The sequence below is a fragment of the Mus caroli genome, chromosome 11, assembly GCF_900094665.2.
Source record: "Mus caroli chromosome 11, CAROLI_EIJ_v1.1, whole genome shotgun sequence".
NCBI lineage: Eukaryota > Metazoa > Chordata > Mammalia > Rodentia > Muridae > Mus > Mus caroli.
Window position 1 is genome coordinate 70,594,842 of NC_034580.1, and position 13,097 is coordinate 70,607,938.

Below are 13,097 nucleotides of genomic sequence, written 5' to 3' on the forward strand. Positions count from 1 at the left end.
AAAAACCAAAAAAAAAAAAAAAAAAAACAATATTGCTCATTAGAGAGAGCTGGAATGTGTGCAGAGCCTCTTGTGACCCTGTTACCCAGCGGTCATTCTTGGTAACAATTCCAGGCATTTCCTTCCTGCCTTTCCTATACATTTTTTCCCAAAGTCAGGAACTTACTGAGTATAAAGCTCAGGATAATCTTATGTTTTAAATTGTTGTTTTCCCTGTATCATCAAGCAGAAGGATTTCTTCAAATTATTTCTTTCAAAAACTGTGAGCCATGGGGACCTCACAGCTCTCACCCTGCCTTAAGGACTCCCAAGGAGCCTCTCCAGGATTTTGATTTTTTTTTTTTTCTTTTGCGGTATTGAATATGGAGCGTAAGACTTCCCATGCTAGGCGGGCATCCCTCCATGCTTCTGCTATAAGAACAAGTCTGCTGCACCCACCTTTGTACCTTGCTTGTATCTCTAGTTACAGGCTCAAAATAGTTCTTAAAAGTAAGAGGTGTGATCTGGAGAGATGGCTCAGTGGTTAAGAACACTGGCTTCTTGCTCTTCCAGAGGTCCTAAGTTCAATTCCCAGCAACCACATGGTGGCTTACAACTATCTGTCATGGGATCTGATGCCCTCTCTGGTGTGTCTGAAGACAGTGACAGTGTACTCATATAAATGAAATAAATACATCTTTTTTTTTTTTTTTAAAGAGGTGGTCTAAAGGGTACAAGTGTGTTTAAAAATATAAGTAATCTCTTGGGACAGTTTCCATTCTGAAAATGGAGAGGACAGCTTTACCACCCTCTAAACAGCTGAGCACTGGCCAGTGGCTGTGACAGATGGGTCCTGAGCCTATAGTGCTTGGCAGCCTGAGCCCAAGTTCCTACTCCTAGCTCCCGGAGTTGTGTATCCCTGGACCAATGTGTCTACTGTTTTGAGCCTCTGTGACCCCTGCAACAAGCGTGTACAGTCTGCCACACACTGCAATTTGTGGGACAGCCCAGGGGCCTGCTGGCTCCTTCCTGGATGGCCCTTAAAGCGTTTTCAACAGGAATTGGGCATGCTCCAGGTCAGAAATCTGTAGGTTCCTGTTCTTGTCATTCTCAGGCACAAGCTCGCTGACCAGAAGACCAGAAAATCCCTAGACCGAGGGGAGTTCCGCCTTCTGCATTATGCTGGAGAGGTGACCTATAGCGTGACTGGTGAGGATCCTGATGCCAGGTCCTGTGGGGCAGGGACGGGGCACTCCCTCCGTCACCTTCTGAATGTTCTCCCTTTCCAGGGTTTCTGGATAAAAACAATGACCTCCTCTTCCGGAACCTGAAGGAGGTGAGGGAGACAGGAGAACTAGGGTGGGCTGGGTACCCATAGCTCTGCGTGCATCTCTGACTTTACTGTCAACCCTGACCTGTGTTCTGCCTCACAGACCATGTGCAGCTCAATGAACCCTATCATGGCCCAGTGCTTTGACAAGAGTGAGCTCAGTGACAAGAAGCGGCCAGAGACGGTACGGGGACTATGACACTGGCAGCGGGTGTATGTGACTGAGTACACACCAGAGTCTACGTGGCACTGTGCCTGTGAGCGTGTTTGTTAACACCCAAGTACACAGCCATCTGTGTCTGCGGGAAGTTGCTCTCAGGGATATCTTTGCCTGTTTCTTTCTTCTAATTTATTTATTTTGTATATGAATGCTGTTTGCGTGTATGCCTCCAGGACAGAAGAGGGCACCAGATCCCCTGACAGACAGTTGTGAGCCACCATGTGGTTGCTAGGAATTGAACCTAGGACCTTTGAAAGAGCAGCCAGTACTCTTAACCACTGAGCCATCTCCCCAGCCCCTTTTTTCCAATGTATTACATTTATTTATTTGAGCATGTACGTGTGTGTACATGTGCTAGGGTGTGAGTGGAGGTCAGAAGATAACTTACTGGAGTCCGTTCTCTCCAGCACATAAGTCTTGGGAATCAAACTCAAGTTGACAGGCTTGTCAGGAACTGTTTTTACCTGTGAGCCACCTTTCTCCAAATGTAGACTGTTGTGTGCCTCCCTGCTTCTCTCTATAGGGTACCAATGCACCCCTGTCTGTGTGAGTGAGTGCCGTGTGTATCCGCTTAGTCAGCAGACATCTCTCAGCTCTCAGGGATCAGAAACAAATGGGTGCCCTCACAGCCAACTATGGTCAGGACCAGGTGCTAAATGGAAAAGTCTCCCTGGCCTGGGGGACTGCATGCAATGGGTGCTTGGGAACCCAAACTGCCAGAGGGGATAGAGGGGTCTCGGAAGGCTCCAAGGCAGAGGCAGCATTTGAGGTAAGAGGATGAGTGCTTGTCCAGTGGACCTGTAGGGGGCTGCTGTAGGCAGCAGGAGACCAGCACATACACACAGAGGCCGAGCTGAGCTATAGACAGTTGAACACAGTAGAGGAGAGGCTGGGGAAGGCACATGTGTGCCTGATGCAGGGGATCTTCAGCCCACTGAGGGCAGAGGTACAGCTATTGGGCTGAACCAGAAGAGGTTATCACAGCTCCAGGTCAGGAGGGAGAGAGGACCAGATTTCCAGGTGGATCATATTGTGATGGCCAGCCAGGACCCTGCTTCTGCTGTTCTGACCCTGCCCTCCCCATCTCCTGCCTGAGCCTCTTCCTCTTCCCAGCCAGGATCTTCCCACTCAGGACACCTCCACACCCTCCCCTCCCATACTCTAGCATGACTTGGTTTCCATATCCAGTGACAGCACCCCCCACCTCCACCCCAGCCTTGTTCTCTTTCCTCTTCCTGACTCGGGACGGGGTCACTCTCTACCCAGTCCCCCAGGCCAGGGACTTTTCCCACTCTTTCATTCAAACACTGGGTGATACCTATTCCTATGCCTAAGAACTTCTTAACTCCCTCTCCTTTGTCCCTGTAACCACTGCTCCAAGTCAGTCCCTGTTATTGCGCCTGTGAGCCAGCCAACCTCTTCCCTGGTTTCCTGGCTTCCCACCGGCCCTTCCCAACCCATCTTCCACATAAATGCTGTAGAAATAATCTAACATACAGATCTCCTTGCCACTCCCTTGCTCCAAACTCCTCATGGACTCTGTTTTCCTAAAGATAAAATCTAGTCTGTCCAGTGTAACCCTGCTCTGACATACTGCCCCTGCCTGCCTTAACTCTTTGCAAGGTTGTAGTTCCCTGTGTGGCAAGCCTTTGCTTAGCCATTCATCTGCTTGGACTGCCTTTCTCTCCTGCACTCTCCTACTGACTCGTACAATCTCAATTTAGGGTCATTTTCAGAGGATCTTCCCTGTGCACTTTTCCTTAGACTGATCAGTCATCTCAAACATAAGGAAGGGGGTGGAGGTATCTCAGAGATATAGGATGCTCTCCTAATGGGCACCAGGCCCCCACTTTCTCCCTCAGTACCAGGAAAAAAGAAGGGGGCGGGCCGATGGAGTATGATGTCACCAGGACCTTTGAGGAGGAGAGCTGGGTTTCTAAGCTGAGGTCTCTAACGGGCTGAAAGGAAGTAGGGTGAACTCCAGTCCCATCTGGTATGAAGCAGGGGTGATGGGAGGAAGTAGGGGGCAGAGGGGACATGCAGGGTTCAGTGGCCTCAGCCCAGCCCTAGCCAACCTCCTATACACCTTTGGTTTATCAGGTGGCCACCCAGTTCAAGATGAGCCTCCTGCAGCTTGTGGAGATCCTGAGATCTAAGGAGCCTGCCTATATCCGGTGCATCAAGCCAAACGACGCCAAGCAGCCGGGTAGGTCCTCTGGCCCCACGAGTTGTGAACTGTGCCTCAGGGATGGGGACACTTCCTTTCAGGGAGAGCCTAAGGACCACCTTTGTTACGCTCCAGTCGCTTTGTTACTTTGTTTCCTCTAAGGTCGTTTTGACGAGGTGCTCATCCGACACCAGGTGAAGTACTTGGGACTGATGGAGAATCTGCGCGTGCGCAGAGCCGGCTTTGCCTATCGTCGCAAATATGAGGCTTTCCTGCAGAGGTGGGTGTGGTCGGCCCACCAGTGAATGAATGAACTGGGCCAGTGAGCACTTCCTGGAACCTGGGAGGGAGGAGGGACGGTTATAACTCTAGTTTAGATATGAGGGTGCAGAGATCCTCAGCTGCTGTGAGACCCAGACCAGGAATCGTTTTATGCTACAGGCCTAATGTTAGTCTTGGAAAAGACAATGTAAGTCATGTACACAGCCCCATCCTCCCTGAAGCCCCTGGTGAGAGGCACAGGAGGAGCACATTGACAGGCTGCCACCAGAGATAGTGTGATCAGGGCTCAGAGAGGATGTTGTGGCTGTATAGCTATTCAGATGACAGGACCTGCCGGACGTGGTGGCGCACGCCTTTAGTCCCAACACTCGGGAGGCAGAGGCAGGCGGATTTCTGAGTTCGAGGCCAGCCTGGTCTACAAAGTTGAGTTCCAGGACAGCTGGGGCTATACAGAAAAACCCTGTCTTGAAAACAAACAAACAAACAAAAAAAAAACAGATGACAGGACCTAAGCCAACCAGAATATGAATCCCGTGTCTGCTCTAGGAAGATGGGGAAGATGGGAATACTTCAGTCCTCTATCTCTAAAATGGGGACGTCAGGCATGTGTACCATGTACCAGCCAGTGGGAGCAACTGTAGACTCCCAGCAAATCCCCTTCTATCCCTAGGTACAAGTCACTGTGCCCAGAGACATGGCCCGTGTGGGCAGGACGGCCCCAGGATGGTGTGGCCGTGTTGGTCAGACACCTCGGCTACAAACCAGAAGAGTACAAAATGGGCAGGTAAGTAGGGCCTGTTCCTGGGGCCTGGGGGCTGAAGGAGGTGGCGCCCAGAGGCTGATCACTGCTGTCCTCCCAGGACTAAGATCTTCATCCGATTCCCCAAGACCTTGTTTGCCACAGAGGACTCCCTGGAAGTCCGGCGGCAGAGTCTAGGTGAGAGAGACTCACTTTTGCTGTCCCACAGGGGGCCTGGTAAATAGAAATCACTGCTTTAGGGCTTCCTCTCCAAGAAACCTACCCAGCCACACTCAGGTCTCTTCCCCTTTTTGCCACCCCCAACAAAAGTCAACAGTCAGGGAGGCTGGAGAGATGGCTCTGCAGTTAAGAACACTGTCTGCTCTTCCAGAGGTTCTGAGTTCAATTCCCAGCAACCACATGGTGGCTCACAGCCATCTATAATGGGATCCAATGCCCTCTTCTGGTGTGTCTGAAGACAGCAGCAGTGTACTCATATATATTAAATGAATAAATAAATCTTTAAAAAAAATAGTTAACAGTCATCCCAGTTGCCTCCGGACACAGACACTAAATCATCCCTACACCCCTCCCTCTGCTGTCTTTCATTGGTTTACCTCACACAGCCTCCTCTGGTGTTCTTTACTTAAACCACTGACCATGTCCGGCCCTCAGCTAGGGCTCTGAGCTCTGACAGTTCATTTTCTCCCCCAACCATAGCCACCAAGATCCAGGCAGCCTGGAGGGGCTTTCATTGGCGACAGAAATTTCTCCGGGTGAAGCGATCAGGTGTGGGGGCATAGGGGTCTTTTGGAGGGGCGGGTCTAGGGGTGGGATGGGCCACCATGGTGAGAAGATAAAGGTCAGCTATCTGTGGTATCCACAGCCATCTGTATCCAGTCATGGTGGCGTGGCACACTGGGCCGGAGGAAGGCAGCCAAGAGGAAGTGGGCAGCCCAGACCATCCGTCGGTGAGTGCTGGGGTGCCAGTGTTTGGGAACTACAGATCAAAGTGAGTATGGGGATCTTCTAGTTTCTCACCCCAGTTGCGTCTGACCCTCCACCCCTAGACTTATCCATGGCTTCATTTTGCGCCATTCACCCCGGTGCCCTGAGAATGCCTTCTTCCTGGACCACGTGCGCACCTCATTTTTGCTTAACCTGAGGCGGCAACTGCCCCGGAATGTTCTGGACACCTCCTGGCCCACGCCCCCACCTGCCCTGAGAGAGGTCTGTGTGCTTTCCCTGCTGTGTTAGGGATAGTCATCAAAGCACTTAGTGTGGGAATCTTCTTACCCTGTGTCAGGAGAGCTGGCCAGGGGAGTCTCAGCAGGGAGAGACCAGAGAACGAGAGATGGGTTATGGAAATGAGTTTACTGGAGAGAAAACACTCTGGCTGGCTGAGGGGGCTGTTGGGGTTCTTCGGTGGGAAGGGCAGGCTGGAAAGGTGGTCTGACCCTGCCCTTCACATAGGCCTCAGAACTGTTACGGGAGCTGTGCATGAAGAACATGGTGTGGAAGTACTGCCGGAGCATCAGCCCTGAGTGGAAGCAGCAGGTGTGGAAGATGTAGCTGCAAGTATTTGGCTATAGGGTCCCTGGGAACAGCAGGCATTTTGCCTAGTCAACACTGTAGCCTCAAAAGAAGGCCAGGCCTTCACTGGACTTCATATGGGAAGTGGAGGCTGCAGTAAGTTTGAGGAAGCAGATAGAAGTCATGTTGTGGGCCAGCTTGCTTTGGTTGGTAGAAGCTTATAGGCCTTGGTTGGTCCATCTTCACACTCAGGGGTTGGTATCGGCCATTGATGTGCCTTGTGTTTACCGACATGGTGTTGGGTGAGGAGGACCTTAGCTAACCCAACAAGGCAGTCAGCCACCTACACCATCCTAAGCTGGAGCTGCATCTCGAGGCCCCGAGGGCCTGGTGGGAAACATTTTCTTTCTTTTTTTTTTTTTTTTTTTGGTTTTTCGAGACAGGGTTTCTCTGTATAGCTCTGGCTGTCCTGGAACTCACTTTGTAGACCAGGCTGGCCTCAAACTCAGAAATCCGCCTGCCTCTGCCTCCCGAGTGTTGGGACTAAAGGCGTGCGCCACCACGCCCGGCAAGGGGAAACATTTTCAAACCTGACGGTCTGTCATGACTCCTGGAGAGCTCTCTGCCTTGTTTAGTGGGGATAATAGGCCAGGAAGCGAGAAGCTGACAGGGGTGTTGGTGACAGGGCACTGGAGAGCTGATGAAGGAGTTGCAAGCACTGCCCTCCAGGTTGTCCCCAGTCCTTTGATGCTGTGTTCTTTTGTCTCTTCAGCTGCAGCAAAAGGCGGTGGCTAGTGAAATTTTCAAGGGCAAGAAGGACAACTACCCCCAGAGTGTCCCCAGACTCTTCATTAGCACACGGCTTGGTGAGCTCCCACACTCCAGCCCTTGAGCCTTCCAGCACCATCTTGTCCCCTTCTGGCCTTACCTGACTTCCTTTTCCCTTCTCTCTGTTGTAGGCACAGAGGAGATCAGCCCCAGAGTGCTTCAGGCCTTGGGCTCTGAACCCATCCAGGTAAGAACCTGCTGTTGACTCTCACTGGTGCCCCCAAGTTCTCTGCCCCAGGGCTAGAAAAAGTGGGTCATGGCCTTATCAGAGGGCAAGGAAGTTGTCCCTACAACCCGTTAACCCTTACCCTGTGCCTCACACTGTTCTGTGTCTCTAGTATGCCGTGCCCGTGGTAAAATACGACCGTAAGGGTTACAAGCCTCGCCCCCGGCAGCTGCTGCTCACGCCTAGTGCTGTGGTCATCGTGGAGGATGCTAAAGTCAAGCAGAGAATTGATTATGCCAACCTAACCGGTTAGCCGGAGCGGAGGCCTACATGGGTGGGAAGGAGCCCTGCTCCAACCATCGCTCCCTGACCTCTGTTCTCCCCTCTCAGGAATCTCTGTCAGTAGCCTGAGTGATAGCCTATTTGTGCTTCACGTGCAGCGTGAAGACAACAAGCAGAAGGTACCCCTTCAGGGCCTGGGAGGCGGAGGGGGTTCTCTAGCCCTAAACGAGGCTTGACTCATCCGTGCATTGCACTCCCAGGGAGATGTGGTGCTGCAGAGTGATCATGTGATCGAGACACTAACCAAGACGGCCCTCAGTGCTGACCGAGTGAACAATATCAACATCAACCAGGGCAGGTGAAGCACGTGGGGGTGACTCAAGGACATGGGGACAGGACAACCCTAGGGGGTCCATCTCTGTAACCAAGTCTTCATGTGCTTCCTTGCCTCCAGCATAACGTTTGCAGGGGGTCCAGGCAGGGACGGCATCATTGACTTCACATCGGGCTCTGAGCTTCTCATCACCAAGGCTAAGAATGGCCACCTGGCTGTGGTGAGTGGGAGGGACCTGCTGTCCTGGGTCTATGGTAGAGCCATTGATGAGCAAGCCCTCCTTGGACTATGTGTCCCCTTTTTCGTGTTGCATGCCCAGGAAAGTCAGAAAGGGGAGTTGCTTGGACCCCTATGGTGGCCATAAAAGGGTGATAATAAGGAGGACAATGGGAAAGTGGGAAGATTGCAGGGAACGGTGGTGGTGTGCTTGTGGGAGGTTCACTCTGGCAAGCAGGTATTGCCATGGAAACAGAAAAGTCTTCAGGACCTAGCCTCCTGTAGGACTGCTAGGGGACTATCTAGCCTGAGCCTGTAAGCCCCTGCAGCTCCTCCACTTACTCCTGGGCTTCTCCCCCTAGGTGGCCCCACGGCTGAATTCTCGGTGATGAAGGCTCCGGTGGACCCTCCTGACTCCTGATGCTTTGCTTCTTCCTCTCCTCCCCTCCCAGTCACCAAAGACTCAAGCTTCCAGACAGGGATCCAGGGACACCCTCAAAGCCCACCTGCAAACTCCTGCCTCCTGCTTGCCCCCTCTCGAGGTGATCAGGAGCCAGGGAGCTACCCCAGGAGTGGGCCAGGCCGGGCCACAGCAATAGAAAAGCAGAGGCCTGAGCAGGCCAGGCCAGCCCTCTGCTGATGCCAAATATCTAAGAGAAGGGAATTTTAACTGAGGTTTTCTCTGAGATTTTTTGATGCTTTATAGGAAACTATTTTTTTAAGAAAGCCATTTTCCTACCCTAAACACACTGGATGTGTTTTTCCCTGCCTCGAACAGGGCAGGGAATGTAACTGAAAGACTGACAGGGCTGGGCTGGAAGGTCTCTTCTCTGGCCAAGCCTCTCCTCATTCCCTTGGCACCTTGTCTGTCTGTCCATCCACCTGCACCTTTTGCAGCCCACTATGACCTCCACAAAGAGGCTGAGGCCACCTCTGCCTACCCCATATTCCTGCCTTAAGAATGTCCTTTTAGGGGCTGGGGTATAGCCCAGTGGTAGAACTGGTGCTAAGCATGTGTGAGACCCTGGGCTCAATCCCCAGCATTAAAAAATAAAAAATAGGTTTTTTAATATTTTCACCCCAGTCTGAGGGCATCCCTAAAGTGGGGGAAAAGTCTTGAGAGTTTGGAACACTTCAGAGACAGTGTCTGGTCCAGGCTCCTGGGATCTACAGAGCTGGAGACAGAGGCACACAGAGGGAGGGAAGGCTTGCCTAGTAGAAGACTGAAGTAAATCCTAAAGTGAAGCCTGCCCTCAGCACACCTCACTGCCTTTCCCAGGGACAGGAAGGCCCATAAGGCAAGGGTCGCGTCTCATGTATGCACCTGGCTCTCTGACCAGCAATCACCCTTGGGAGCCACCTGGGTCTATGCCTTAGGATGACAACCTCCATACACATACATACTTTCGACCCAATTTAAGAATGGTAGGGTCTTTTATTGGCCTTGGGTGCCTCTGTGACCTGGGAGCCTAGGGACAGGGCTGGCCTTGGAGGAACTGCAGGGGCATCACCTCTTTCTGCTGCTTCTCTCCACCCCAGAGGTCCTTGGGTTTGCCCAGCTCCCTCTGTGCCCTCTGGGGCTCTCAGCCCACTGCTGACACTTCTGCAATCCAGAGAAACACTAAATAAAGCAATATGTATTTGCCAGTACAGTCTCCCTGTGAGTGTGGAAAGGGGGCCCTAGAAGGGAGCCTGGGGCTTGGCACTACAGAAGAAAGGAGACAGACCTACTTAGGAGCAATAGAGAAAAACCAAGTTAGGTGTGGTATTGTGAGCCTTAGTGCTCAGGAGGCAGGGACAGGAGGATTGGATTTCTTAGTTCTAGGCCAGCCTGGTCTACAAATCAAGTTCCGGGGCTATATAGACAGGCACAGGGCTCTGGATTTGGGCAAACAAACATCTGGTCTGGCAGCACCGCTGGACTGAGGAGATCTAGCATGGGCATAAGCCCAGGGGCCTGTGCTGATGCAAGACAGACTCAGGTTGGGAGGGGTCAGCACTTCATAAGGAAGCTGGTGTTTGAGGTATCTCAGGGGCTTGCTTCCAGTTCTGGGGATAGTGAATCCAGTCCAAAGTGGCTGGGGCGGTAAAGGCCACTTGTCAACAATGGCCATTTTATTGTCCTGGGGAGATCTCCTTCTAGGTGCTCAAAAGACATTGTTAGGAAAATGTCTTGGGGGCTAGAGAGATGGCTCAGTGGTTAAGAGAACTGACTGCTCTTCTGAAGGTCCTGAGTTCAATTCCCAGCAACCACATGGTGGCTTACAACCATCTGTAATGGGGTCTGATGCCTTCTGGTGTGTCTGAAGGGAGCAATGGTGATGTACTCATATGCATAAAATAAATGAATAAATAAACAAATCTTTAAAAAAAAGGAAAATGTCTTGGATCAGTTCTAGACTTCATCTCTGGGTACCACTGAAGGAATCACCCCCCCACACACACACACACATTTGTGAAAGCCACAACTGTCAGCAGTTCGAGGCTTTTATTCTATCCGGGGCAGAAAAACCCTGTTTCTGCCCTAATTATTTGCAAGTCTTGGAGATGATTTCACTAGAGTAAATGGGATGCCCTGCTCCCTGGTCATCGTAGTTATAAGAACATGGTAATTGGCTAGCCCTAGGACCCATTAGCCAGAAGGAAAGTGTGATCCACACCCAAGAGCAAGGACCACAAGTGGGAAGGAGGTGACCTCTCTGCAGAAGGAGAGGTTGGATATTGTAAGCTGGCATCTGCTCACAGCTGGGCAGCCAGCCACTAAGAAGCACACAAGAGGGAGGGTCATCATGGCACACAAAATGTACATGAAGGACCAAGAGGCAAGGGAAGGAAAGGCTTACGACTGTTCACTAAAGGCACATAGGGCAGACGTTCTCAGAGAATGTGGTACCCCAGTATACGACTGACTGTTGGGCCTTGATGTCATCTTGTGAATGGAGTAGATCTACGTTTAATACCTTCCCCAACACCTTAGTGACCATAGTGGGGGCCATTGAGATGGTTCAGCAGTCAGAGTATTTGCTGCCCAGTCTAATGAAGAAACCAAAATAACCTATCAGTTCTATCAATAGAAACCATGGCTCCCAAAGGCTGATAACTATATTTGTAGTAAATCACTAAAGCCACTATGCACAGCTTACTTTAGAGCGCTTTATTCTTTTTTTTAAAGATGTATTTATTTATCTTTTGTATATGAGTACGCTGTTGCTGATACACTAGAAGAGGGCATTAGATCTCATAGACAGTTGTGAGCCACCATGTGGTTCCTGAGAATTGAACTCAGGACCTCTAGAAGAGCAGCCAGTGCTCTTAACCACTGAGCCATCTCTCCAGCCCAAGAACTTTATTTTTTATTTGTTTGTTTGTTTTTGTTTTTTTGAGGCAGGGTTTCTCTGCGTAGCCCTGGCTATCCTGGAACTCACTCTGTTGACTAGGCTGGCCTCGAACTCAGAAATCCACCTGCCTCTGCCTCCCAAGTGCTGGGATTAAAGGCGTGCACCACCACGCCCGGCCAGGAGTCCTTTCTAAGAAGGCCTTTTCCTCTGTGGGGAAGTCTCAGGCTTATCAAGAAGCAAAACCTACCATTGTGATTGCAACCCATTGGCTCCTTAGGTACAAAAGGAGAAAAAGACTAAATTCTCCTTGCTGGGCAACTCCTGGGGTTTTGGAATTGCAGATTTGTGTGTGTGTGTGTGTGTGTGTGTGTGTGACAAGGAAGGTCCCTTGTGAACAGCCAGGTCTCCTCCCTGTTTTTTTTTTTTTTTTTTTTTTTTTTTTTTTTTTTTTTTTTTGTGTGTGTGTGTGTGTGTTTGAGATAGGGGTTTTTCTGTATAGCCCTGGCTGTCCTGGAACTCACTTTGTAGACCAGGCTGGCCTCAAACTCAGAAATCCTCCTGCCTCTGCCTCCCCAGTGCTGGGATTAAAAGCATGAACCACCACGCCGGCTTCCTCCCTGCTTATTTTGCAGCTCAGTTATATGAGTTTGAGTGTTTTGCCATCGCATATGTCTGTGCACCACATGTAAGCCTGAAGCCTGTAGAGGTCAGAAGAGGACATGGGACCCCTAGGAACTGCAATTCCTGATGGTTGGATGGTTATGAGCTGCTATGTGGGTGTTGGGAATGGAAAACTCAGATTTTCTGCAAGAACAACTGCTCTTAAGTGTGAGCAATCTCTCCAGTCCAGTTATAATTTCCTTTTTTATGTTGTTTGTTTTACAGACAGCATCTTACTTGTTAGGCCTGCCTAGCTTGGAACTCACTATGTTGACCAGATTGGTCTCAAACATGCAATGATTCTCCTGCTTCTGTTCATGAGTGTCAAGGATACAGAGATGTGCAGACACACGTGGTTTAGGAGAAAGTTTAATTATTTTTGTCAATTAAAAATATTTAATTTGGGGGGCTGGAGAGATGGCTCAGTGAGTAAGAGCACTGACTGCTCTTCCGAAGGTCCTGAGTTCAATCCCCAGCAGCCACATGGTGGCTCACAACCATCTGTAATGAGATCTGACGCCCTCTTCTGGTGTGTCTGAAATCAGCTACAGTGTACTTATTTATAATAATAAATATATAAATATTATATAAATAAATATATTTATATAGTTAAGATATAAATAAATCTTTGGGCCAAAGCCAGCAAGCAGTGACAACTGGAGCGAGCAGAGGTCCTGAGTTCAATTCCTAGCAACCACATGAAGGCTCTCAACCATCTGTACAGCTACCGTGTACTCACATACATAAAACAAATAAGTCTTAAAAAAATTAAATTTCACAGCCTGGTGGAGTATGCTTCAATCTAGCACTGGGGAAGCAGAGGCAGGCAGATTTCTGAGTTCATGGCCAGACTGGTCTACAAAGTGAGTTCCAGGACAGTCAAGACTGCACAGAGAAACCCTGTCTAGATTTTTTTTTTTTTTTTTTGGTTTTTTGAGACAGGGTTTCTCTGTGCAGTCCTGACTGTCCTGGAGCTCACTTTGTAGACCAGTCTGGCCATGAACTCAGAAATCTGCCTGCCTC

At 50.3% G+C, this 13,097-nt stretch overlaps 1 protein-coding gene across 3 annotated transcripts in view; it reads left to right on the forward strand.

Moving 5' to 3' along the window:
• Positions 1–10,441, forward strand: part of Myo1c (myosin IC) — a 24,031-nt gene extending 13,590 nt beyond the window's left edge. For all 3 annotated transcript variants that reach the window (XM_029483613.1, XM_021178300.2, XM_021178299.2), the window contains exons 15-32: positions 1,094–1,188; positions 1,269–1,315; positions 1,413–1,493; positions 3,630–3,735; positions 3,859–3,976; positions 4,649–4,762; positions 4,839–4,915; positions 5,438–5,506; positions 5,604–5,688; positions 5,788–5,947; positions 6,191–6,274; positions 7,023–7,116; positions 7,210–7,265; positions 7,417–7,552; positions 7,635–7,705; positions 7,787–7,884; positions 7,981–8,080; positions 8,439–10,441. In XM_029483613.1, the coding sequence (XP_029339473.1) occupies positions 1,094–1,188; positions 1,269–1,315; positions 1,413–1,493; positions 3,630–3,735; positions 3,859–3,976; positions 4,649–4,762; positions 4,839–4,915; positions 5,438–5,506; positions 5,604–5,688; positions 5,788–5,947; positions 6,191–6,274; positions 7,023–7,116; positions 7,210–7,265; positions 7,417–7,552; positions 7,635–7,705; positions 7,787–7,884; positions 7,981–8,080; positions 8,439–8,465 (1,618 nt within the window). In that variant the 3' untranslated portion in view covers positions 8,466–10,441. The remainder of the gene's footprint in view (positions 1–1,093; positions 1,189–1,268; positions 1,316–1,412; positions 1,494–3,629; positions 3,736–3,858; positions 3,977–4,648; positions 4,763–4,838; positions 4,916–5,437; positions 5,507–5,603; positions 5,689–5,787; positions 5,948–6,190; positions 6,275–7,022; positions 7,117–7,209; positions 7,266–7,416; positions 7,553–7,634; positions 7,706–7,786; positions 7,885–7,980; positions 8,081–8,438) is intronic.
• Positions 10,442–13,097: the final 2,656 nt, after the last annotated feature.